Genomic DNA, 25742 nt, shown 5'->3' on the forward strand with positions numbered 1-25742 from the left:
CAATGCAATATAAACAAGATTATGATAATAAAAATGAATAAAAAAGAAATGAAAGAATGTGCTAATTGTGACTCCTTCATGTGCTGGGCTGAAAAACTACCTTTGGAAGAAAAAGTAAAGACATTTTCTGTAATAAAAATTTCACAGTAAGCACATACAGTTCATTAAGATGTTTCTTGATGTTAACAAAAGTATTAATGCAAACATTGATTCTCTAATCAAGGAAATATGTGATAAGCAACTGTGGAATAAACTGAATGCTAAGGTGGATGAAGTGTTGAAGAGGCACAACAGGTTAAAATGGGTCCTCTGTGTCATCGATGTGCTGGAGGCTCAATATCAAACTTGACAAAACAGAAGGCAAATGACAGAGCTCAGATTAAGTCATTCTAAAAGCCAAGTGTCAGGAGGCCGGAGGGTGGCACTGCCTTCTCTGTGTGTAGACTTGCCTGGGACTCAGGCTGTAGTTTGACTGATACAGAACTGAGATGCAAGGAAACACCAGTGTTTCCCAGCCAACAGAGTCTCCTGGGGCTTTTGGCTCTTCATAGGAGAGGGTGTGATTTCCTAGGAACTTGACCTCCAGTTCATGGGAATGTCATCCCTCTTCCTCTGTTCAGAGAGGCTCCCTGATCTGCCATATGGCTCCTGTCACAGATGACGCATCTTAAGGAATTGTCTTTTATCTACAGAAAGGACAGACTAAGGCCATCCCTAAATCTCTAGACGTCGTTTCTTGTGTGTGTGTGTGTGTTTTTCTCTCCTCCCTCTCATACATCCCTTCCTTTTCAAACTTCACCTTGTTGGAGGCTTCGTTTTCTTTTTCACTCCAAGATAAAACCTCATTGAACTGACGGCAATCATTTTGTCATGTTTACTACTCTGGAAAGAAAACAAAATAGTGTCTCATTAAACTGATTTTATAAATTTCCTTATATTTTCCTCAAGTGTTAATGACTGAGTGTTTAGAATTATTCATTTTTTCCAATGTTTCAAGAATACCAATTTTCGGTAAATACAGAATCTACTGATTTCAATATAATCAAAATACACATGTATATTTATATGCATGTACACATACATACACACCTAAACAACTCCACAATTCTTTTTTTTCTTTTTTTTTAGGTTTTTGCCAAAGGGCACATGTGCTTGCTAGAGAGAAACAGAAAGAGACGGAATGAAAGTGAGAAATCAACCCCAAGGAAGAATAGCCACACTACAATTCCTTCTCTTCTATTCTCTTCTCAGGATTTTGGGTACACACCCAGAGGTGCCCGATGTGCTTTTCAAGCCATCAGGTTCAGGATTCGAACTATGGTTGGACACGTGGGCATCTAGCACTTTAACCACCATGCCACCTGCTGGTCCCAGCTCTATAATTTTTTTTATTTGGGAACGCTTAGTGGGGCGAAGTGGTAGCACAGTGAACCCACATGGGAAAGGTCCTGGCTTCTCATCCTGGGATCTCTTCAAGCATGCCAGCACACACGTGTGCCCAAGATCCAGTCAGCTGAGAGCACGGGGCTCGAGGTTCTAAAGATCTGTGTGTAAATCTGACTTGTTATTTACTTATTTTGCAACTTAACATTACTTTTCTGTGCTCTCATTTCCTTTTTGTAAATAGGAATAATAAAAGTACTGACCATCTCACTGGGTCATGTTTAGATTAAATAAGAAAGTAAAGTTATTGTGGAGGGGCATTTTTAAGATTAAACCAATAAATGCCTATACAGGGTCTAGTCCAGTAATTGGCCTTAAGTAAGCTCATAGGAAATAACAGCTACAGATGAAGTATCCCCAAATGCTTCAGACGAAAAGTATTTCAAATTTCCATTGTTTAAAAATTTTAGAATACACATTAAAATATCTAAACACAAAAGTCAATTCAGTTTCGTATACACAAATTCACAGTCTGAAGAAAATTCCATATATTTTTGTATTGCAGTATTTTTCCATTTATTTTATGTATTACTTCTGTTTATCTCCATAGCACACAATGGAGTCTTAAAACACATGCATTATGTTACCACGAAATCAAGGACATTACCATACACACTTTTCCCCTCTGAGAACTTTATGTTCTTGTGTCTCTCAAGTACTAACTCCCTAAGCCCCTCCTCTATAATGTCTGGTATCCACGTTTGTCTTCCCTACTGTGTATCTTTAGGTATATCAGTTTCTGTATGTGTGTATATATATATATATATATATATAGATAGATAGATAGATAGATAGATAGATAGATATAGATGTAGATATAGACATAAATTTTTCACTAACCTTGGTTTTTGTAGGTATGGCCACACCACAATCCCTTCTCCTCCATTCTCCTCCTGGGATCTTGAGCACACACGTACGTGCACCCGGTGTGGTTTCAAGCCACTGGTTCTAGGACTCAAACCACAGTCCGGCATGTGGGAGTCCATCAATGTAATCACTATGCTATCTGCTGGCCACAACATTTGGTATGTGTTAAGCGGAGATATACAGTGTTTGTCTTTCATAGTATGGTTTCCTTTGCTTAGCATTAAATTTTCTATGTCCATCCACTTTGCATCAAATAATCGGCTCTGATTGTTCCTTAAGGCTATTATTCCATAGTGTACATATGTCACATCTTTTTAATCCAGTCACCTCTTCTTGGGCACTTAGGTTGATTCCATGTTTTGGCAATTGTGAATAATGCTTCTATGAACATGGATTTGCAAGTGTCTTTGTAAGTACTTTCCTACTCTTTGGGTAATTACCAAGGAGAGGGATTAATGGGTCAAATGAAAGTTCTATTTGTAGACTTTTGAGGAGTGTCCATATTGTTTTCCATAATGTTTGTACCAATTTATTAGGTCATCAGGAAAGTCTTGACATGTTTTCCTATGTTTTTTCTGTGCAAAAATGTGTCATGACTTTCCCACCAACCCACTACATTCCCTCCAGCAGTGTAGGAAGGCTCTGTTTTCACCACAACCTCACCAGCACTTGTTCTTTATTTTCTTGATCAGAGCCATTCCTACTGGGGCTAAGAAGTTATCTCAGTAGGGTTTTGATTTACATTTCCCTTATGATAAGAGATGTTGAACTTTTTTTATATGCTTTTGGTCATTCGTATGCCTTCTTTAGAAAGTTGTCTGTTCAACTCATTTCCCCATTTTTTAATTGACTTATTCAATTTTTGTAAGTGAGCAGCTTAAGTTTCCTGCATATTCTAAATATCAATCTCTTACTTAAAGTACAGCTTGCAAATATCTTCTCCCACTCTGAAGATTCTCTCTTTACTCTAATTATTGGTTCCCCTGCTGTGCAGAAGCTTTTTGGCTTGATGTAGTCCCACTTGCTTATTTATTTATTTTTTTTTTTTGAGAGGTTTTCACTATAGGGTGCGTGCACTCGCCAGACAGACAGAGAGAGACATAGAGACAGAAAGCGAGAAATCATCCCCCAGAGGGGATGGTCACGCCACAATCCCTTCTCCTCCATTCTTCTCTTGGGATCCTGGGCATGCACGCACACGCGCCCGGCATGAGTTTTAAGCCACTGGGTCCACCACTTGTCTATTTTTGATACTGTTGCCTGTGCTTTAAGAAATCTTGGCCTATTTTCATATCTTTGAGTGTTTCCCCTGTTTTCCACCAGTCATTTTATAGTTTGAGATTTTACATTTAGGTCTTTGATCCATTTTGGTTGACTTTTATTGATGGTGAGAGACAGGGGTCCAGTTTCATTTTTTTGCAGGTGGATATCCAGTTCTTCCAGCACCATCTGCTAAACAGACTTTATTTTCCCCATTAGATTGTCTTGTGCCCTTTGTAAAACATTAGTCAGTCATATGTTTTGAAGTTTATTGCTGGATTCTCTATTCTGTTCCATTGGTTTACATGTCAAAGTTTGTGCCAGTCCATGGTGTTTAGATTATCACAGCTTTATAATATGCTTTAAGGTCAGGGAGAGAGATGCCTTCCATTTTTTTTTACTCCTGCACAGTAATGCAAAATAGGGCCTTTTGTGAATTCAAACAAATTTTATGATTTTTTTTTATTTCTATGAAGAATGTTCCTGGTAATTTTATCAATATTGCATTTAATTTGTCTATCTGGATAGAATTGACATTTTAATTATGTTGATTCTTCCAATCCAGGAACATAGGGCATCATTCTACTTTTGTCTATCATGTTCAATATCTCTTTTAAATTTTTCATAAATTTTTGTGTAGAGGTCTTTCTTTTAGTTGGATTTACACCTAAGTATTTTGTTTTTTCTTGTGGCTACAATAAAGGAGATTTTTTTTTTTTTTTGGAGAGGTTTCGCTATAGGATGCATGGGCTCACCAGACAGACAAAGAGAGACATAGAGACAGAAAGCAAGAAATCACCCCCCAGATGGGATGGTCACGCCGCAACCCCTTCTCCTCCATTCTCCTCTCGGGATCTTGGGCACGCACGCACACACGCCCGGCGTGAGTTTTAAGCCACCGGGTCTGGGATGCAAACCACGGTCGACCACGTGGGAGTCCAGCGACATAGCCATTACGCTAACTGCTGGTTCCCAATAAATGAGAGCCTTTATTCGATTCCATCTCAACCTGTCATGTTGGTGTATAAAAATGCTCTATTTTTTAATATTGATTTTATATACTGCTACTTTACTAAATTTAGTTATCCCTTCTAAGAGTTTATTTTTATGTGTGTGTGTGGATTCCTTTGGCTTTTCTATATATATAATCATGTCATCTGTGAAAAGGTAGAATTTTACTTCCTTTTCCTATTTGAGTGCCTTTTATTACCGCAGTATTTTGACTGTGTCCTATCGCATGAGGTCAGATATGAAATGTTCCACTTGTGTCATACTGATGTTTAAAAATTTTCGGATTTGGGAGAATTATGGATTTGATATTGGATTCATAATGCTCAATGTGTACTATTATAAACGTATTAACAGAACACTTCTCCCTCTAGAAATAGTGATATAGATGATAGAACCCCTAGACTAATGCACCAAAGCCCACGTAACAAATATGTAGTTCAACTAAGTTCTAACTTTTACATAAGTTGAAAGTATTATTATGGTGTCTTTGTGAAAGCGGTAGGATTTGAAAAGAAATGGGTAGAAAATATGTGTATAAAATTAAAAATTAGACTCCAAGGAGCAAATAGATTAAGAGAATATAGATAAAAGTAACCAGGACAATGATGACAAAAGTCAGGTGACCAAAGCCCTGGAATTTACATGACAAATTTATTCTGAACTAGATAGTTTTCTTTATAAAGGATACTGAGAAATCCAGGACTGTCTATAATCTGAAGAAATTTGGATAATAGAGTGAGAGTCTGAAGTAATTTAACTGACTCCCCAAGCCACTCCTGGCAATGCAAGTTTCTTACTTTATATCATATCTTGTCCAAAGGAACACAAATGACATAATTTGAGAGTAGATCAGCAGTTGTAGAAAGATACCTTTATCTGGTTCAATCTTATTCCTTTTTTTCCTATTTTTGAGAGGTTTTTGCTATAGAGTATGCACACTTGCCAGAAAGACAGAGAGAGATAGAGAGACAGAAAGTGAGAAATCAACCCCGAGGGTGGATGGCCATCCCACAATCCCTTCTCCTCCATTCTCCTCTCAGGATCTTGGGCACGCATGCACATGCGCCCAATGTGAGGTTAAGTCACCGGGTCTGGGACTTGAACCATGGTCGACTACATGGGAGTCCAGTGACATAGCCATTATGCCAACAGCATGCTGGTCCTGTATCCGGCTCAATGTTTAAATTTGTATAAGAAGAACTATAAAGATCCTAATGGAAAGTTCTATAAAAAGAAAACTCATCTGGCAAGATAACTTTCCTGTTGACTTACTACAACTTTCTCCTTTGGTATATGTAATTTCTAGAGAATTTTTCCAAAAACATTTTATACCCTAACCTGTTATGAAGTCTGTAATATGTTGCTTCAGCCATTATATTTCAAAGTAAACTTTTTAACTAAGCCAATTAAATGAGTGTGCTTCAAAAATTATCCTTGTAGCTAAAAGGAGTTAGCTTATTAGTGCGTGCAACTTTTAACGGCCTCCCTTACCCATTTGCTTTTTTTCACACCATTAAGTGTGTAATGGTAATATTCTTTGAAACCTCTCACCTTTTATGTAAATCAAGTCTGAAAACATTTTAATTAACATTTTCTGTGCAGGGAAAACTTGCAAAACAAAATATATCTTCCCCTGTGTATTACCCTAATTTGTTGTTAATGAGCATTCATAAATTATCTCTAATTAACACAAAGTCTCTTTAAATACACTTCTCAATTTGTAATTTCTACTCTCTTCTCAGCAAATCATTTTCTAAATATATACAAGCATAAATATATTAATGGCAATTGCCAAAACTCAAGCTAAATTGTTACTCAAATAAGTTGGGGAGATATTACTCAAGTATTTACTGAAAAATCACTTCAAAAGTTAACATTGCCAGTGATTTCATCATCAACACAAAAAGGGATTGTTCAGTAACGTTAGAAAAACAAAGAATAAAAAGAACAGGAAAATAAAATCTTGCATTAAAAATCACAGCAGTTGGAGTTGAAGATAAGCGATACATCTCCTCTGTTTCCTTTAATGTGCAAATTATCTGTTGCATTTATTTAATCTGATAGATATGTGAATATAACTCTCAAATTCTTAATAATAATTTATTATCTTAATAATAATTCTATAACTGAGATCACCATTATTTAAAAAATCATATTCAGTGTCCTTAAAGAACACTGGCTTTAGACAAGCCCTCAAGATTACAACTGCCTATTAATTTATAATAATTTATAATAATTATCTTAAGTTGAACAAGATGATCCTTTAAAAAAGATGCACATTTTAAAGCAAAACTTACTCTGTTAAGTGATAGGAGATTCCTCATCTCACTTTGCATTTTGTTTTGTTTTGTTTTGTTTTGTTTTTGCTATTGGGTGTTTGGGCTTGCCAGAGAGACAGAGAGAGAGAGAGAGAGAGAGAGAGAGAGAGAGAAGAAAGCACCCCCCCCCCCCCCACAATGGGATGGCCTTGTAGTAATCCCTTCTCCTTCATTTTGTACACCTTTTGGAATTCTGGGCATGCACACACATGCTCCCATTGTTTCTCAAGCCACTGTGTCCAGGACTTGAACCATATGGTTGGTGGCCAAGTGGGATTTGGCTGCCTTAACCACTAGAGTCAACCCCTCTACCCTGCCACCATCTCACTTTCAAAAATAATCCATTTGTAAGAGTCCCTTCTGCATTGAACAGGCTTTCCTGTGGTAGACATTAAAGTTCACATCAGCTTGAGAGACAAAAACATCAACAGAGTTACAGGCATTTCTTTAGTAGAATATATCTGGTACTATTTCAATGGATTTGTTTTCTATAAGTAAAATTTTGTCAGCCAAAACATTTAAGCTCAAATAATGTGAACTGATTGAGTTTCTGTAGGATTTCCTGCAGAGCCTTTGGAACTAGATGCCTGGGAATAAATTCTCACTGAATCTCTTACTGGGTGTGTGATCTCAGGCAAATTATATAATGTCTGTGTAGCCCTGTCTTCGTGTGCAAAGTAGAAACCACAGTAGTATAATTTCATGGGGTTGCTGTAAACATAAAATGAGGTAATGGAAGAGAAAACTATAGAATTCTGTTTTTCACAGTCGCCACTTGAACATCAGCTGTGCTATCATGATTGCATCATCATTATGACTGCTACTGGCTGCTAGTTGTTTCCAGCACCAATCTGGCTACAGTGGAATCTATTAGTTCTTTTGGGACTAGGAAGTTCAGAGTGGTTTCTAAATATCTCAAGCAGATATCCAACTGCAATAGTAATCCTTAATCAACTTATTATGTATATGGAAGGACAAGGGTTAAGGAAACCAGTCTAGTGAAGGTCACAACGAACAAACAAGATCCAAGCAGATTTAGTTCTAGGTGACTAGAATAATCAGCTGTGAAGCCTAACCTCTACTTTCACAAATACAAACTTCAAGCTCATGAGCCTTCAAATTGACATGTTTTGTTCACATAACCCCTAAGATTTACGTGTGCCACATGGGGGACTTCCCTGTTGGAGGAACACACAAAGAAAGTGGCTGAAGCATATTGGGAGCTCAAAGGGAAGACAGAGAAAAAGAAAAACACGAAACAAAACGTGGTCACAGAATAACAAGCTGCTTAACAAGTCTTTCCTAACATATGCATATTAACGGATGCTACAGTCTGGTCTTTGTACAGCTCAAGAGAACACAGCAAAGTGCTCTTCACTTAAAGCATGCAAGCAATGTTTACTCAAATGAATTTTATAATTCAATATAAAAAAAGTGTCCTCTAGGTCCTTCAAACTGCCATTCTACATTGAAAATAATGACCAAGAACGACTTCAATCTCGAAGTAGAGATGCTGCTGAAGACACCCATACACCCATGTGAACATAACTGCAAACAGGATGGAGAACGTTTCTAGTCAGAAAGGACCCTACTAATCCTTCCCCTGGCATTTCCACAGTGACCTTTCTCCCCAACCAAGGCAGACACTTTCTGGCTTCTATCACTATTTCACTTACCTCCTCTTTGATTTTTATCCCTTTATCCCTACTTCTCCTCTCTGTTTCACAATTCTTTAATAAAAGCATTCAGGGACTTCAAACTTGTAGCTTATACGTTGATACAACTCCATTTATAAATATGATATTACCTGAGCCAATGCCTTCAAATGTAAAAAGAAAGTTATCAACTAACTAGACTTAACTTTTGGGTTTTGCTTTTTCATTACAACAGAAAACATTTTGCCTGTTCTTAGACTTCTCATGGACAGACTCACAAGGTAAGACCTTGTGTCAATTTTCTTCCACCCAGTGAGGTGTTGAGGGTGCATTAGTTCTGTCACTTGTGTTAGTATTCACCCACTCTCACTGTTGAGAAGCATTCCACTGGACTAACACCTCCGTCTCCCATTGATGGACATTTGAAACACTTCCAGGTTTTGCCTTTATGGGAAAAAAAAAAAGCTGCTTATGCGCATTTTTGTACAAGAGCATTGGTGAGCTTAAAACCTTGGGGGTGGCAGTGCTGGCTCATGAGATAGATATATGAACAACTTCACTTAAAAACTTCTAAACAGTTCTACAGAGTAATGATGAGATTTTCCCGTCCCACCATGAGAGGTCTAGTGAATCTATCTCCTCATCAACACTGGGTGTTTATTACTATGATGTCAGTCATACTGACCGGTGCACAATAATAACTCATGGTTTTCATTTTAATTTAACAATGTTGAGCATTCTTGATTCAATAGTTTCGTGCCCAATTTTATATCTTCCTTCAGTAGTGTTTACTCAATCCTTTGTGCAATTTTTTTATTGAGTTACCTTTCTTTTATCTCCTCATGATAGAGCATGTATGTTCATGAGAGAGAGATAAGAAGGGGGGAAAAAAAGGGAGAATGGGAGGAAGAGAGAACGGGGAGTGACCTGCACAGGGTCTGTCACATTGAAATCCACTTTCCTCCAGTCCTCTAGCCCACCAAGATCCTGGGCAATATGAATGAACACCCAGGATGTTTCAGACCACGCGGCTTACAGTTCCACAGTCCCGTATGCTACTGATAGTGCTACAAGGGCTGGGCCTGAGGCATCTTTCTTGTTGATTAAGAAGAATTCTTTAGGAACCAACAAATTGTGTAGGGGTTACGTTGCTAGACTCCCATGTAGTCAACGGTGGTTCAAGTCCCAGACCTGACAGCTTAAAACTCGCACTGGGTATGTGTGTGTGTGTGTGTGTGTGTGTGAGTGTGTGTGTATGTGTGTGTGCACTCAAAAACCCAAGAGTAGAATGAAGGAGAAGGGACTGCATTGTGGCCATCCTCCCAGGGGGTAATTTCTCACTTTCTGTCTCTGTCTCTCTGGCAAGTACACAGACCCTATAGCAAAAATCTCTCTTAGAGAAAAGAAAAGAGTTCTTTACATTATGGATCTGAGTACTTTTTCAGATATAGGTATTATAACTACATGTTTCTTAATCTGGGAGTTGCCTACACATGGTCCTTCATGGTATCTTTTTATGAATATGGTGTTACTACTACACATATTTATAAAATGTTTCACGGCTAAAAAGAACTCTTACATATATCCTTATTTAAGCATTAAGCAACCTGGCATATAGAGCTCACACTATTATCATCACATTCCAGATTCAGAAATTGAGGTTAAGAGGTTAAGTTACTTATTCACAGAACGAGTGTTTAGCAGAGATGAGATTTTCTGATGCTAAGTTCAATATTCTTATAGCTACATCATTTATCTACTCTTGTTTTTAGCCCTGGTTCTCCCCTCTGTTCCATGAACCTTTATTAAAAGCTTTTAGGGAATTCCAACTTACAGGGAATACGTCAGTAAGATTCCATGAATAAATATGATATTACATGAGCCAATTTGTTCAAACATGTAAGAAAGATATTAACACGATCTAACTTTTGGCTTTTGCCTTTTCATTGTGACTAGTATTAATTTCTACTACCCAAACTCAAACCTCCTTTGCCTTAGCATATACTTTTCTTTCTTTCTTTTTTTTCTTTTTTAAGGAAAAGAGTTTATTAAGTAGAAGCAAAAGTACACTCCTGAGAGGTAGAATAAGTTTAAGCGAACAGAGAAGGAGTGACTCAAATTGTTCATATATCATATGCTTTCTTAACTTTACTGACTTAGAAGCTGATTGATACGCTAGTTTATGTCATACATATTAGACTTTTCTTCAGGGCTTAGGTAACCCTTGGCCCTAAAAAATCCCAAGTGTTCAGAAAGGCCGTAGGAAGTCTTTCACTGTCTTACTGAGTACATCAATGTCCCACCAGAGCCCGATAGAACTCATCAGCTTATTATGATGATTTTTATTTACTACAGGTAGTGACTTCTAAGAGAGATGGCTTAGAGTGAAATAAAACAAGAATATTAATACCCACACAAACAAAAAATGTAATATTCAAATACTGAACATATCAATACCTTCAGATCCTTGTAAAGAAAGAGATGCCCGTCTCGTAAAACAAAGTACCGGTCCTGAAACTTATTTCCAGACAGTATTTTAGATGGTTCTTCTTTGATTTTCAAGATTCCTTCTTTGATGCTTTCCAGCGCACTCTTTTCTGCAAAGTACAGCGTTACATTTGTAAGCTGGGTATAGTTTTACATAGAAGGAATTCAGTATAAAACACTAGTATATTTTTCGTTTTGAAAATGCATCAACAACTTGATTTCTACCATACATTATCATGCAAAAGCCTGCCTGGACTGTCCAATTAGCTACACAAAATACAATTAGTGTAAATTTAGAGGAGTAGAAGAATGGAATACATACCAGATTTTGAAGACTTTATACAAAGAAAATAAAAGAGTAAACTATCACTATGGTAAAATATTGATTACATGATGAAATGATAGCATTTTGGGATATTTTAGGTTAAATAAAAATACTAGTCACATCATTTCACTTGTTTCTTAATATATATATATATATATTTTCAAATGAGGCTCCAAGGCAATGCAGAATTGCATATGTGGCTTGCTTATGTTTCTGAAGAGCACTGACATAATGCAAATAAAAATAAAAGAAGGGAAACACCTTCAGAAATTCCAACTCAAGGATCTGGGAATTCCTGAGGGATTAGAGAAATCTCTGTAAATATGAAACAGGTCAGGGTAAGAAAAGCATAACTGCTAACTTAAAGCAGTCATTTCAGCACAGGTAGTCATTGTGACTTATGTAGGAGATATTTGCCAAGACAGAGACCAAAGTAGGTGGAATATCTAGCCTTCTCCAAATCTGTCACCACATATGCCCCTTAAGAAGTATTGATAAGCTCCAGGTTGCTGTCAGACACAACAATAACACAAATCATGGCTTAAGAAACTAATTTAAAAAAAACCACAGACCAGGGACTCTTTAAAAGGACAATCCTAAATGCAGGTATAAAAATTGAAATTACTTTGCTTTGAAATTTTGAGTATAAATCAAATTGATTAAAAAAATCTTATAAAAATTTTCTAGGCTTCAAATGAGAGTTTTAAGCATATAAACATTTATGTAAGCATAAAGCTTTATGCACTTTAAGACAGACAATTCTCTGTTATAACACATTGTTTTGGGGACCAGTAGATGGCGTAATGGTTGCGTCGCTGGACTCCCACATAGTCAACTGTGGTTTGAGTCCTGGATCCAGCAGCTTAAAACTCACGCAGGGTCTATGTGCGTGCATGCCTAAGATGGCAAGAGGAAAATGGAGGGGAAGGGATTGGAGTGTGGTCATTGCCCTGGGGGGTGATTTCTGACATTCTGTCTCTTTGGCAAGTGCATAGACCCTATAGCAAAAATCTCTCTCTAAAAAAAAAGCTGTTCTGTGCACTGTAGGCTGCTTAGTAACATAAGTTATATGTTTTAAGCATCTAATATTTATTTAGTAGGTACTCTTTTTTAATAAAAAAATACATAACTATTAATATGAAAACATCCATCTATTTTTCTATGGTTTTACTTTAAAACTTGATTTTTTGTTTCATGCAAAGAGACCTAGTTTCCTGGTAGAAAGAATTACAGATAGTACAATAACTAGATGCATACTGATGTGGCAAAATGAAACAGAGACAGTTCATGAACAAAGGTATGTCTTACAGATCCCACCCTGTTAGAAAACTAAAGGAACAACGAAGGAGCGAGAGTAACACAGACGTTTGCTGACATTTGATTCTAGAGAATGTTTGTTCTAAATCTCTGAAAATATCATTTAGGCCTACAGCTTTCCTTCCTCTGTTTGGGTTTTCTGATTTTATATAAGATGTTTTATCTAGGCCTTAAAGCGTCTTGATGCTTTTACAAGAAAAGGACTCCCTTGTATCCCCATCAAGAGGCAATGTAATATGTGAAGCTTCATTATAACACCCAATCTTCCTACCTTGTTAGTGTCTAGAATCGATGCACAGTCTATCTCACTACACTTCTTCCTGCCCTCCAACAACAAAGATCTTACTCAGATATAACTGTTCTATACACATCAGCTCCATCTCTGCCCTGCTGACATTGTTTGCTGTTTTGTTTTCAAAGATCAACAGCATTTAATGCTGTGTTTGCTTTGGGTGACTCCCCACTCACGCCCACACAAAAGCTTCTGTTACCATTGCTTTCTAAGATCTAATTCTCAGCCAAGTATATTCACACAGCCAGCCTATTAGCATTGAAACACCAGCCGAGGTAATATGTTCAGGTGTGGGTTTCAAACACTTTGCAACATGGAGCATATGTCAACAAAGTGTGACATTTTAGAGGATTATTAGAAGAAATTGTGACATTTTAGAGGATTATTAGAAAAAGAAAATTCTTCCCAAAGAGATAATAAGAGAATAATAGAATTTGAGAGCTAAAACAGATTCCCTAGAAATACAATTCAAGATTTCCCAACACCACCACTGACATTTTTAGCCAGACAATTCTTTGTTCTGAAGAGTTGTTCTGCTTAACTGCTAACTTAAAGCAGTCATTTCAGCACAGGTAGTCATTGTGACTTATGTAGGAGATATTTGCCAAGACAGAGACCAAAGTAGGTGGAATATCTAGCCTTCTCCAAATCTGTCACCACATATGCCCCTTAAGAAGTATTGATAAGCTCCAGGTTGCTGTCAGACACAACAATAACACAAATCATGGCTTAAGAAACTAATTTAAAAAAAACCACAGACCAGGGACTCTTTAAAAGGACAATCCTAAATGCAGGTATAAAAATTGAAATTACTTTGCTTTGAAATTTTGAGTATAAATCAAATTGATTAAAAAAATCTTATAAAAATTTTCTAGGCTTCAAATGAGAGTTTTAAGCATATAAACATTTATGTAAGCATAAAGCTTTATGCACTTTAAGACAGACAATTCTCTGTTATAACACATTGTTTTGGGGACCAGTAGATGGCGTAATGGTTGCGTCGCTGGACTCCCACATAGTCAACTGTGGTTTGAGTCCTGGATCCAGCAGCTTAAAACTCACGCAGGGTCTATGTGCGTGCATGCCTAAGATGGCAAGAGGAAAATGGAGGGGAAGGGATTGGAGTGTGGTCATTGCCCTGGGGGGTGATTTCTGACATTCTGTCTCTTTGGCAAGTGCATAGACCCTATAGCAAAAATCTCTCTCTAAAAAAAAAGCTGTTCTGTGCACTGTAGGCTGCTTAGTAACATAAGTTATATGTTTTAAGCATCTAATATTTATTTAGTAGGTACTCTTTTTTAATAAAAAAATACATAACTATTAATATGAAAACATCCATCTATTTTTCTATGGTTTTACTTTAAAACTTGATTTTTTGTTTCATGCAAAGAGACCTAGTTTCCTGGTAGAAAGAATTACAGATAGTACAATAACTAGATGCATACTGATGTGGCAAAATGAAACAGAGACAGTTCATGAACAAAGGTATGTCTTACAGATCCCACCCTGTTAGAAAACTAAAGGAACAACGAAGGAGCGAGAGTAACACAGACGTTTGCTGACATTTGATTCTAGAGAATGTTTGTTCTAAATCTCTGAAAATATCATTTAGGCCTACAGCTTTCCTTCCTCTGTTTGGGTTTTCTGATTTTATATAAGATGTTTTATCTAGGCCTTAAAGCGTCTTGATGCTTTTACAAGAAAAGGACTCCCTTGTATCCCCATCAAGAGGCAATGTAATATGTGAAGCTTCATTATAACACCCAATCTTCCTACCTTGTTAGTGTCTAGAATCGATGCACAGTCTATCTCACTACACTTCTTCCTGCCCTCCAACAACAAAGATCTTACTCAGATATAACTGTTCTATACACATCAGCTCCATCTCTGCCCTGCTGACATTGTTTGCTGTTTTGTTTTCAAAGATCAACAGCATTTAATGCTGTGTTTGCTTTGGGTGACTCCCCACTCACGCCCACACAAAAGCTTCTGTTACCATTGCTTTCTAAGATCTAATTCTCAGCCAAGTATATTCACACAGCCAGCCTATTAGCATTGAAACACCAGCCGAGGTAATATGTTCAGGTGTGGGTTTCAAACACTTTGCAACATGGAGCATATGTCAACAAAGTGTGACATTTTAGAGGATTATTAGAAGAAATTGTGACATTTTAGAGGATTATTAGAAAAAGAAAATTCTTCCCAAAGAGATAATAAGAGAATAATAGAATTTGAGAGCTAAAACAGATTCCCTAGAAATACAATTCAAGATTTCCCAACACCACCACTGACATTTTTAGCCAGACAATTCTTTGTTCTGAAGAGTTGTTCTGCTTACTAAAGGCTGTTTAGCAACACCTCTGGTATCTGCCCAGTGTCTACCAGAAGCCCCACTTCTCTTCTGTCCTACTCCTGAGTTACACCTGTCTGACATGTCTCCAGACACTGGCGTCTGCCCTTGGAGGGCAGAATCTTTCCTAGTTAAGAACCATTTCTTTATGGCATGAGTACATGCTGCATTAATATGACCAGAAATAATTTTTACTGCAATCTTTTTGTAAAGAGGTTTTGCCATAGGGTACGTGTGCTCGCTAAAGAGAGAGGGACAGAAAGAGTGAGAAGTAAAGTGAGAAATCCCACCCCAGGGGAGATAGCTTCTCCTCTATGCTCCTTCTAGGATCTTAGACATGCACACACAAGCACCTGGCATGATTATCAACCACCAGGCCCTGGACTCAAACTGCGGTCAGCCACGTGGGAGTCTAGAGACATAATTACCATGCCATCTGCTGGGACCCATCTATTGTCAATTTTTAAGAAAGGTATAGAGTGTATATACAGGTCAAAACTATATGTATTAATAGTGAAGCAATTTAAAATAAGACAAAAGGTCTCTGAAATGATAAGTATCCATAGCAAACGAACAAACTAACCTGGTTTATTCATACGGATGCTCTTAAGGACAAAATGACACAAAAGCTACTACACTGCTTGCATTCTGTGGTAAGCCTTTTACGTAAGAAGACGACATAAATCCAAAATATAGCTGATTAGTAAATCTTCTTTTTTTCTTTTGTTTTGTTTTGTTTTGTTTTATAGGAAATAGCTTTCTTTATTGATTTAGACTCAAAACACCAGCACATTATATTTCTAAACAAAAAGTGTATGGAGGTGTTTGGGAACCAGCAGTTAGGGTAATGGCTATGTCGCTGGACTCCCATGTAGTCGACCATAGTTCGCGTCCTGGATCCGGTGGCTTAAAACTCACGCCGGGCACATGTGCGTGCGTGCCCAGGATCCCGAGAGAAGAATGGAGGAGAAGGGATTGTGGCGTGACCATCCCCCCTGGGGGGTGATTTCTCGCTTTCTGTCTCTATGTCTCTGTCTGTCTGGCGAGCGCACACGCCCTATAGTGAAAATCTCTCCAAAAAAAAAAAAAAAAAGTATATGGAGGTGTATAAAACACTAAAATCCCATCAGTGTAGAACCAACATCATCGCATTATACCTTGAAAGCAGTACCTGGCAGATGTCAACAAGAGACATGGGAGGGACCAGCAGTTGGTGTAATGGCTATGTCACTGGACTCCCATGCAGTCAACCATGGTTTGAGTCCCAGACTCGGTGGCTTAAACTCATGCCAGGCGTGTGTGCATGCATGCCCAAGATCCTGAGAAGAAAATGGAGGAGAAGGGATTGTGGCATGGCCATCCCCACTACAGGGGGTGATTTCTCACTTTCTCTCTGTCTCTCTCTGTCTTTCTGGTGAGTGCACGTGCCCTATAGCAAAAACCTCTCAAAAAAAAAGAAAGAAAAGAGAGAGAGACATGGAAGCACAGTAGCTTTGGTGTAATGAGACCCCAAATAGTTGCTAGCATATTGACCATCAATGTAAATATTAGAAAATCATATAGGCATAAGCAAGGTGAACAACCCTTGGAAATAGAAACCATTTCTTCTCAAAATTTTAACAGGGTAGCGTCAAATGAGTCCACAAATACTGTACTCACTGCCCACTAGGAAAGCTTCCTCCTGTTCATGTATTCTTTCTTCGCTACGTCAGGAGATTCTGTACAGCTACTCATTTTTCACATTTTCAGACACCACCTTGCCATCATAACCTGCTCGCCACTTTAATTTTCATCATGGTTGCACTCTGAAGTAAGAGCACCTACCTCTGTAGTGTTTAATCGTGTCAATGGTCAAGAATCTCTTCACCACAAGGTAGGCAGAGCCAGGCTCAGCTAATGAACTCCACCGAAGCACCTGCTCCAGCACATTTTCTGTGTAGTGAAGAGGACGCTCTAAAAACAAAACCAGAATCAAAAATGAGAAAACCAGGATAACCATTTTTATCAATATAAAAACTGCTTTTGAACAGATCTATATATGACAATAGGCATAACCATATTTACTATTACATAAGAATAGCACCAGGACTACATACCAGAGATCCTAAACTTAGAACTTAATGAACGGCATAATCAAATGCACTATACAAATGATTCTGTGCAGGGGGACCAGCAGTTGCTGGACTCCCAAGGAGCCGACCGCGGTTCAAGTTCCAGACCTGGTGGCTTAAACTCATGCCAGGCGTGTGTGCGTGCGTGCCCAATATCCCGAGAGGAGAATGGAGGAGAAGGGATTGCAGTGTGGGCATCCACCCAGGGGGTGATTTCTCACTTTCTGTCTCTCTGTCTCTCTCTGTCTTTCTGGCGAGCTTACGCGCTCTGGAGAAAAAAAAAAAAAAACTTCTCCAGAAAAAAATGAAAAAGAGCCATGTGTGTTTTTTCACATCTTTGTCACTGTACGAACTACTCCAGGAAAATGAAAACCCTGCAGATCTAAGTTCCTAGATAAAAAACAGAGCTGAAAAAATGAGATGAAAAGATAAATATGTGTTAACCTGTCAAAAGCTACAATTATAAAGTGGCATCTATCCACCTTAAGAAAGAGATAAGATACAGGAAAAATTGAGTCATCAAATGCTGTTGGAATATCAATTCCTATAAGTATATACATTTTTATTGACAGTTATGCTTACAACTATCTGTCCTGGTAAGATTACATGGTACCTAAGTCATCTGACATTAGGGCATTCCTAGAAATAACCGGTTCTTTTGCATACGATGAACAGCATAGACAGTGCTAACATTTCAGTATAGTAATTTGAGAACAGCTGGTTATGGAAGTGGCTCTGCAGCTAGGTAAAACACGATGCTATCAGTTATTTAAAATTTTGTTCACAGAATAAACTGAGCTGAAATAGCAGCTATCTTCCTTAAATTTCTGGTAGTAAGGACACAGGATTTCTAGAGACAATTATGACTTCCCCAGTAATGAAATGCTTAGTGCCAAACTTAAGAGGCATGCAAGCCTTTCTCTGTCCAGCCGGCACAATCAGAGGGTTACAGCACTGTATGCGTCAATCGGGAAGAGCTGGAAAGAATGTTCGTGAAGATCCCCCCACCATCCCATGAGGAAGAAACAAGAACACTTTTTGCTATGATACTGACCCACAGGAAGTAACTGCCTCAGAAACTTGATTTCTTTCAGGGAAGCCCATTTAAAAACATTCCTTTTTCCCCCCAAGATGTGAAGGCTCTAAGGGCACACAGCCTCCACTGGCAGAGGACAGGATCAGTTTTAAAGTGAAGCCTTAAATAATAGCACACGTAGGAAGAGTAGCTATTGATGGAGACGACACTTTCTCCTAAGGTGGGTTCTAGCTTGTTGCAATGGTTGACAACTTCAAGAAATGAGACACAAAAGACTTCTCTATCCCACACAGTTTTCAATTTTTTTTTTTTTTTTGAGATGTGGTGCAGTTATTTATTTAGTTAGTTAGTTAGTTAGTTAGTTTTATTATCATTATAATCTTCTTTATATTACATTGGATTACATATCACTTTACAGTGCATTACATTGTTTTTTTAAAAAAAAGGTTTTTTAAGAGAGATTTTTGCTTTAGGGCACATGCACTCCAGCCAAGTGTAACTCCTTTCCTTCTTCATCATTCTGCTTGCTCCTCGCAGTCAGGAGGAACAGCGGCTAAAGGTAGAGAATTCCAGTGTTCTGACAGAGATAAGCCTTAATTCGACTCAACCTTTCAGAGATAGAGAGAAACAACCAGCTGTCCGTGCACCACCCCGGGTCTGGAGAGCTCCTGGTGGCTCCCAATCTACCAGCAGGGATCACATCCTCCATGCCTTCCACATTGGGCTGCGTGCACACAAGGACCCATAATCCATGTCACTCACACTCATAAAATATCTGATTTTTGTTCTTGCTCCACCTCAATTAAAAAGACTTCCGTGGGGTGTGTTCCACAACAATGCACACACTATAGGTAGATACAAAGGTCTAAAACATACAGTAAATGCCCTAAAACGTATGGTCTAGAACAGAAACAGATACATACACCTCACTCTTCCACACATCAGATAGTACATAGTATTAAAGACTACATGTAAATGATGAGGAGGAGACCAGTGTGAACTGTGTTCATTGGACGATTATTATGGAAGAAGGGCTGATTAAGATGTACCTTGAGGAATGGACAATGAGAGTATAAAGGAAGGGTTTTTTTTTTTTTTTTTTTGGAGAGATTTTCACTGTAGGGCGCGTGCGCTCGCCAGACAGAGAGAGACATAGAGACAGAAAGCGAGAAATCACCCCCCAGGGGGGATGTTCACGCCGCAATCCCTTCTCCTCCATTCTCCTCTCGGGATCTTGGGCACGCACGCACACGCGCCCGGCGTGAGTTTTAAGCCACCGGGTCCGGGACACGAACCGCGGTCGACTACGTGGGAGTCCAGCGACATAGCCATTACGCTAACTGCTGGTTCCCAAGGAAGGGTTTTAAATAGTGAAACAATATCATCCAATTTGCAATTGAGAAAGATAATTCTGGCATTAAAACTGGTGGTTATCTTTTACTTACAGATATGATGAGCTGGTAACCTAGTCCCTATACTTAAACAAAAATGCAAAATTTAAAGACCCTGCTACCCTGGTACCATGCAAGCACACCAAATTATTTTTCAATTATTCAATAGATTTGAATTGTATGGTTACTATGTACTAGGCATGCACTAGACATGAGAGACTGAAAAAAGGCATCTTTCCTTCTTTCTAAGGAGCTCCCTTCAAGACAGACAAATACAGGGGCCAGATGATGATAAAAGGTGCTGTTCTGCGAGGCTGACCTACGTGGGAAGGTTCTGGGTTTGTGTCTGGATACCTCCCTGAGTATACCAGTATACATACTCCCTGAGTATACGAGACCTCCCTGAGTATACCATGTCTTTGACCATGACCTAGGACTGACTGAAGCCAGAGGTGGATTGTGGTGTGAAGATTCTGTTTGATGGTGTTGTCTCTCTTTCTGTCTCTCTCCCTCTCATGGAGAGAAACAAAAACTTAAAAAAAAAAAAAGTCAAGTATAAATTCAGGTGATAGGTGATACAAAAAGAAATGAGATGCAATTGAATAAAATTTTTAGTCTTCATTTTAAAAGAGGCATTAGGTGGGGCAGAGAGAGGATGACAAAGACATAGTTGGGAAACATCAGTGAACCCATAGTCAAGCAAGAAGAATGGAAGGATGGTCTATAAAAAACATGTAAAAAGAAGGAAAGGTGGCAAAGGAGACTGCAGCAGGGGAGTTCCAATGTTGAGGAGATAACGAAGAAATTATGAATGCAATAAAATGATGAGAGAACCAAGGAAAAATCCAGGCAGCACTGAAACTAGAGTGAAGATCATCAAGGGAAAAGGGAAAGGATGTTCCAATAAATGCCACAGAAACAACAGCTGCAGGAAAACCTGAAGCACATACTCTGGACTTCAGAGGGAAACTGCGGGTCCAGGGGTCACCTGCCAGGGCATTTCTGTGCATGGGAAGGACTGAGCGTGTGAGATCCTGTAAGCTGATATGAAAGCACCAGAGTCACTGAAGGTTGCTAACGTAGATTGAGAAATAATTCTGTAACAGATTACATTTTCAAAGAATTGGGAGCCATCAGGTGGCATGGAGGTTAAGGTGGTTGGATCCCACATGGCTGACTATGTGGTTCCAGTCCCAGACCCGGTGGACTGAAAACACGCCAGGCACATGTATGTGAGTGATGAAAACCCGGAGTGGAGAATGGAGGAGAAGGGATTGTGGTGTGGCCATTCCCCCTGGGAAGTGAATTCTCACTTTCACTCACTCTCTGTCTCTCTCTGGTAAGTCACACACCCTATAACAAAAGCTATGATAAATAAATAATTGTATGTGATTAAAATAAAGGAATACCATCGTCAAGATAGGGGCCAGCCATGGCGGTGAAATGGCAGTGCTCTGCTTTGCAATGCTGGATCCTTATGAAAAACTGGGGTTCAGTTCCTGAGTCCACCTATTCCCTCCAGGTGCATCCATGCATGCCTGTGATCTGGCAGGCTGGGCATGGAGGTGGCTGTGTAAGACCCCCATCAAGGGTACTAATCTTTTCCTCTATCTCTCTCTCTCTCTCTCATGGAAAAAATAAAATTAAATTAAAATATCAAGATGGAGTGAAAGACAAAGCACTTAATAATCCATTCCATTCTAACAGTGACTGCAACACTTCTAATAATACACCATGGGGTATTTCAATGTGGAATGTATTTCAATGTTGAATGTTAATTTTTACCTTGAGCTTGCGGGTGGCAAGATTTTCCTTTTGGCAGTTTGACAGCTACACTTGGAAGGGTCCCAAGACCTTAGTAGGTATCAGCTAGACAGATGGTCAAGGTACAAAGACATTCTGCATCTTAGTTTTTTTTTTTTTTTTTTGTAGAGGTCTTTAAAATCAAGTGGTGTCATTAGAATGTTAAGCTTATTCAGCACTTGACTACTGGGGTAGCCAAGGTGTTTTAAAATCTCCTTCAGTGTCTTTGGGATGAAAGATGACAACCTATCTGATCCACGAACGATGGAAATGAAGGAAAAGCCAAAGAAGAGAAGCTTTTGCTAGTTTTAAAAAAGTCATACTTTAGGATAAAAATAATGTTCAATCAACATTCTCTATTCTTTTTAAATATGTGGCATTTAGGACTAAGGTGATGGTGACATTTAAAATGTTGTTATAAACCACACAGCTTGTCGCTTTAAACAAAAGTCTTGTTTCCTGAGGCAGAAACATAGATGCCTAATGCTTAGCACTATATTTTTACAGTGAATAAAATAATCTAATTATTTTTATGAGTACAACAGTAACCTAAAGTGGTGATAACATTTGTCAACATACGTGCTAAGGTAGAAGAGAACTCATAAAGAGGTGTTAATCTTCAGACAAACGGAAAATGCTAGCGATGACCTGTCACCAACGGGTAGTTTGAATAAGGTAAGGAATTTAAGAATTCCCCTGTCATAAGAATCACTTACCCAGCTCCTCATTTTCAATGACTTCAAATGTGGCCCATATGTCACCTTTTGCAGGAATGATATTTTTTATCGCTAATATATCAGTAGTTAATTCGTCTGCTTCCATCACAGGGGATATCTGCAATAAAAGCAAGATTTCTTCAAAAGTTAAGTTAGCTACAGGTGTAGGCTTATGCTTGGGCAGCAATAGTCCCCATCACCATCTAACGACACCCCAAATTTCTTCCTAGAATAGTTACAACTAGCCTCTCTAAGCAGAGAGAGAAGAACAGCTCATTCAGAACCCCTCCGTAAAATGTAATACATTTTAATATAAGTGTGAAAACAATATTACAATAAAGACCTAATTAGGAATGCTTTTGTTCATGGGGAAGAATCTTTTCTCAGTCAGGGAGCAATTAGACCACTCAGAATGGAAGAATGTACCCAGTCACATAAAACCCTTTCCCATACGGTGAGTCCAATCGCTTTCTATGAGTAAAACTTTTTTGCTCACTTCTGTAATCAAGAGCAGCCTGGGCCCTAAATTATACACAGTTGACTGCTCCATGCCGTGCCAAAAAGCTCCAGGGCTTTGGTGGTCTGTGGTGTGTCCTGCCATGCCAAATGACAGATGGTGGTAAACGAAAGAATTCCGGAGCCAGGATTTCGGGGCGTAGGGCAGAGTCTGCTTTGTTAATCCAGAGCCAGCTCTGTAAGAGTCTCAAAGCCCGAGGCTATCACATAAGCTCACTACCTCTTCAGGGAGTTTTGAGATTTTTAAAATTCATTTCTTCTTGTTTTTTTTTTTTTTTTTTTTGCCAATCTTAAGTGCATGCTGGCCAAACGCAAGATCGCTTTCATCAGTTAGAACTTAGTTACAAGGTTAAACAAAGAGAAGAGGTTTTAAGCATTGGAACACGGCAACTAGGACTTAGTTCTGCATGTTTTTGGTAAAAGTATGTCCTCAGATAAAACAAAGAAACACAAAACAAAAACGAACCAACAAAAACCTTCTGGAAACAGAACATGCTCATATTCCCATGTCTCCTGCCCATTGCTCCTCACAGGCCTATCGCGCTTACATAAATAACAAAAACGCACTTTTCACTACTGGTGAGTCACTTGCCTTTTGTACTTCATGGAGTTTAGTGTTTCTGAACTCTAATAATTAGCCAAAGGGGTCTACTCTTTTCTCTTCAGAAAAGCTCAATGAAGTGTATAGTTAAACATGAAAAAACGAAAACCAGCACCTGGGAAAAGTAGAGAACTTCACACAGTAGGAATATTCATGAACCATTTCAAAGATGCTGGTGATCGGCAAGGATTTCATTTTTTTTTTTTTCTTTTAAGGGAGTACACCCTTTTCTTAAAAATAAATAAATAAATAAATAATAAATTACTGAGAAAGAAAATTGGTGCCTTAGGCCGCAGGGAGTACCTCGGATTGGAGTAGGAAGACCGTAACTCTACCCCTTGCTCCAGAAGAGGCCCAAAGCTCCTCTTTAGAAAACAGAACTTTATATCATTAAGAACTCATTACTCAAGTATTAGTGCAATGAGCGTCAGGTTTGAAGTATGATGCCAGGTTTGGACTCAGTCCTTCATTTTTCTCAGCTCCCGTTTCCATTTTTATGAACCTGCTTCATCTATCGCCATACGTGGTGATCAGTAGAAATAAATGTGCCTAAAAGATTCTGCAGTCTTAACCATGAAAACAAAGGTCAGTAATTATTTTTATATAGCTGTTCTCATGTTTCTTACAAGCCTGTGGCATTATAGATGAAACTAGACGGTCCTTCATTGAAATACGATTAGGATCGTGTGAGAATGTTTCTGGGTTGCAGTAACGTCCGTGACAGCTTTACAGGTAAAACGGGCTGCTGAGGAGTTGACATGTGGGCAGTGAGGTCACGTGATCTGATTCTCTCTCCCAGCATGAGTGACAGCCCTGTGCTGACTGATCTGTACTAGTTTCTCCCATCCCTGTGATCGACACCATGGATTCAGTGTAAGAAGGGAGATGTGGCCAAGGAGTGGCAAGACAAAGTTTCCATAAGGACTATGCCCGTGGTCACAGCGTTTCAGCTTCACACTCCATAAAGCAGCTAATGAATGCCACAGGGTGCTAAGGAGGAACCATTAGAGATATCTAAAATAACAACTGCAAAGTGTTTAACCTCACTAAGGTCCAGAAATACCCACTGTTGTGGCTCGGCTAAACGCTGGCCTTTAAAGGAGACGAAGACTGACTAAATGGTGAAGATGAACAAGATGACACTCTGTGAGCCTGACCACGTGGGGCTTTGCTGCTGGTTCTTGTCCAGAGACTTTCCTGTGTACCCTGGGCACAGGGATGCCACCATCTGAACCAGCTGAAGCTGGGGGTGAAGTGCAGCTCTGAGATCCTGTCGAGGGTGCTGTGTCTCTGTCTCTCTCACTCATGGAATGAATAAATAAAATCTAAAAAAGGAATAAGGACCGAAAGCTGAATTTTTGTTTGATGGCAGAATGATTATCCCTCGCAGTAGAGAGAGCATGGTTTTTACCAGGAAAGAAGCGCAACATCCCAGTCACTATCCCTAACGCAGATGAAGCCCTGGAGACAGAAATGTGAGAAGGATCTATTTTTAATGTAGCACAAATGACCAAGAGTCTCAAGGAAGAAAAGTTATCCACTGTTCAAGTAAATTGGAAGAGAGGGTACTAAAGTACCAGGAACAAGGGTAGTAATATTTATTAACCCGTTGTGTACCGAGACATCTCCTGTGTTTTACAAGAATTAACTTGAGGCCTCATCTCAATGCTATAATATAACTAATGCAATGTGTCTTCACGTTACAGACGAGATGACCGAGACTCAGGTTAAACAACTTGCTTAATGTCAAGAAGCGAAGAAGGGAAGAAGGGAAGAAAGACAAGGGGTCTCACAAATCCATGGAAAATGGATGAAAATGGTATGAAAAAAACTGCATGGATCTCAAAATCTGCAGCAAAATAAACTTGGGCTTTAATTTCATTTTTTTCCCACAAACTTTCTGAGGTCTCTCCTGTTTGAGTTATTTTCTACAACCTACAGAAAATCCTAACAGTAACCTAAGCATAGACGATACCCTCTTTCTAAATGATTAAAACATAGAATTCCCAGAGGACGTGGGTTTAAAAAGTCAACCTTGTCATCCATCAAGTTTGAACTGGGGGGGGGTACCATCAAATACACAAGGACTGAAATATTTGAGATATGCAAATCAATGCTAATACTTGTGACTTCCAACATCCCTCTTCAGGACTCACCCGAATTATAATACTACAGTCTGGCTCCTTCCTCTCTACATACACTTCAATCAACAAATCTCCAGCCTGGGAAACCTAGAAAAGGGC

General features: G+C 38.8%; 1 protein-coding gene across 1 annotated transcript in view; it reads right to left on the reverse strand.

Moving 5' to 3' along the window:
- ARAP2 (ArfGAP with RhoGAP domain, ankyrin repeat and PH domain 2) overlaps window positions 1-25742 on the reverse strand; it is a 188304-nt gene that overhangs the window by 15616 nt on the left and 146946 nt on the right. Inside the window, exons 25-29 of the mRNA XM_006158365.3 lie at window positions 25656-25730; window positions 22383-22500; window positions 17150-17278; window positions 11012-11151; window positions 800-882 (exon numbers count right to left, since the gene is read on the reverse strand). Of these exons, the coding sequence (XP_006158427.1) occupies window positions 800-882; window positions 11012-11151; window positions 17150-17278; window positions 22383-22500; window positions 25656-25730 (545 nt within the window). The remainder of the gene's footprint in view (window positions 1-799; window positions 883-11011; window positions 11152-17149; window positions 17279-22382; window positions 22501-25655; window positions 25731-25742) is intronic.

This window comes from Tupaia chinensis, unplaced genomic scaffold (genome assembly GCF_000334495.1).
Source record: "Tupaia chinensis unplaced genomic scaffold, TupChi_1.0 Scaffold000582_1, whole genome shotgun sequence".
In the NCBI taxonomy this organism is placed as follows: Eukaryota; Metazoa; Chordata; class Mammalia; order Scandentia; family Tupaiidae; genus Tupaia; species Tupaia belangeri.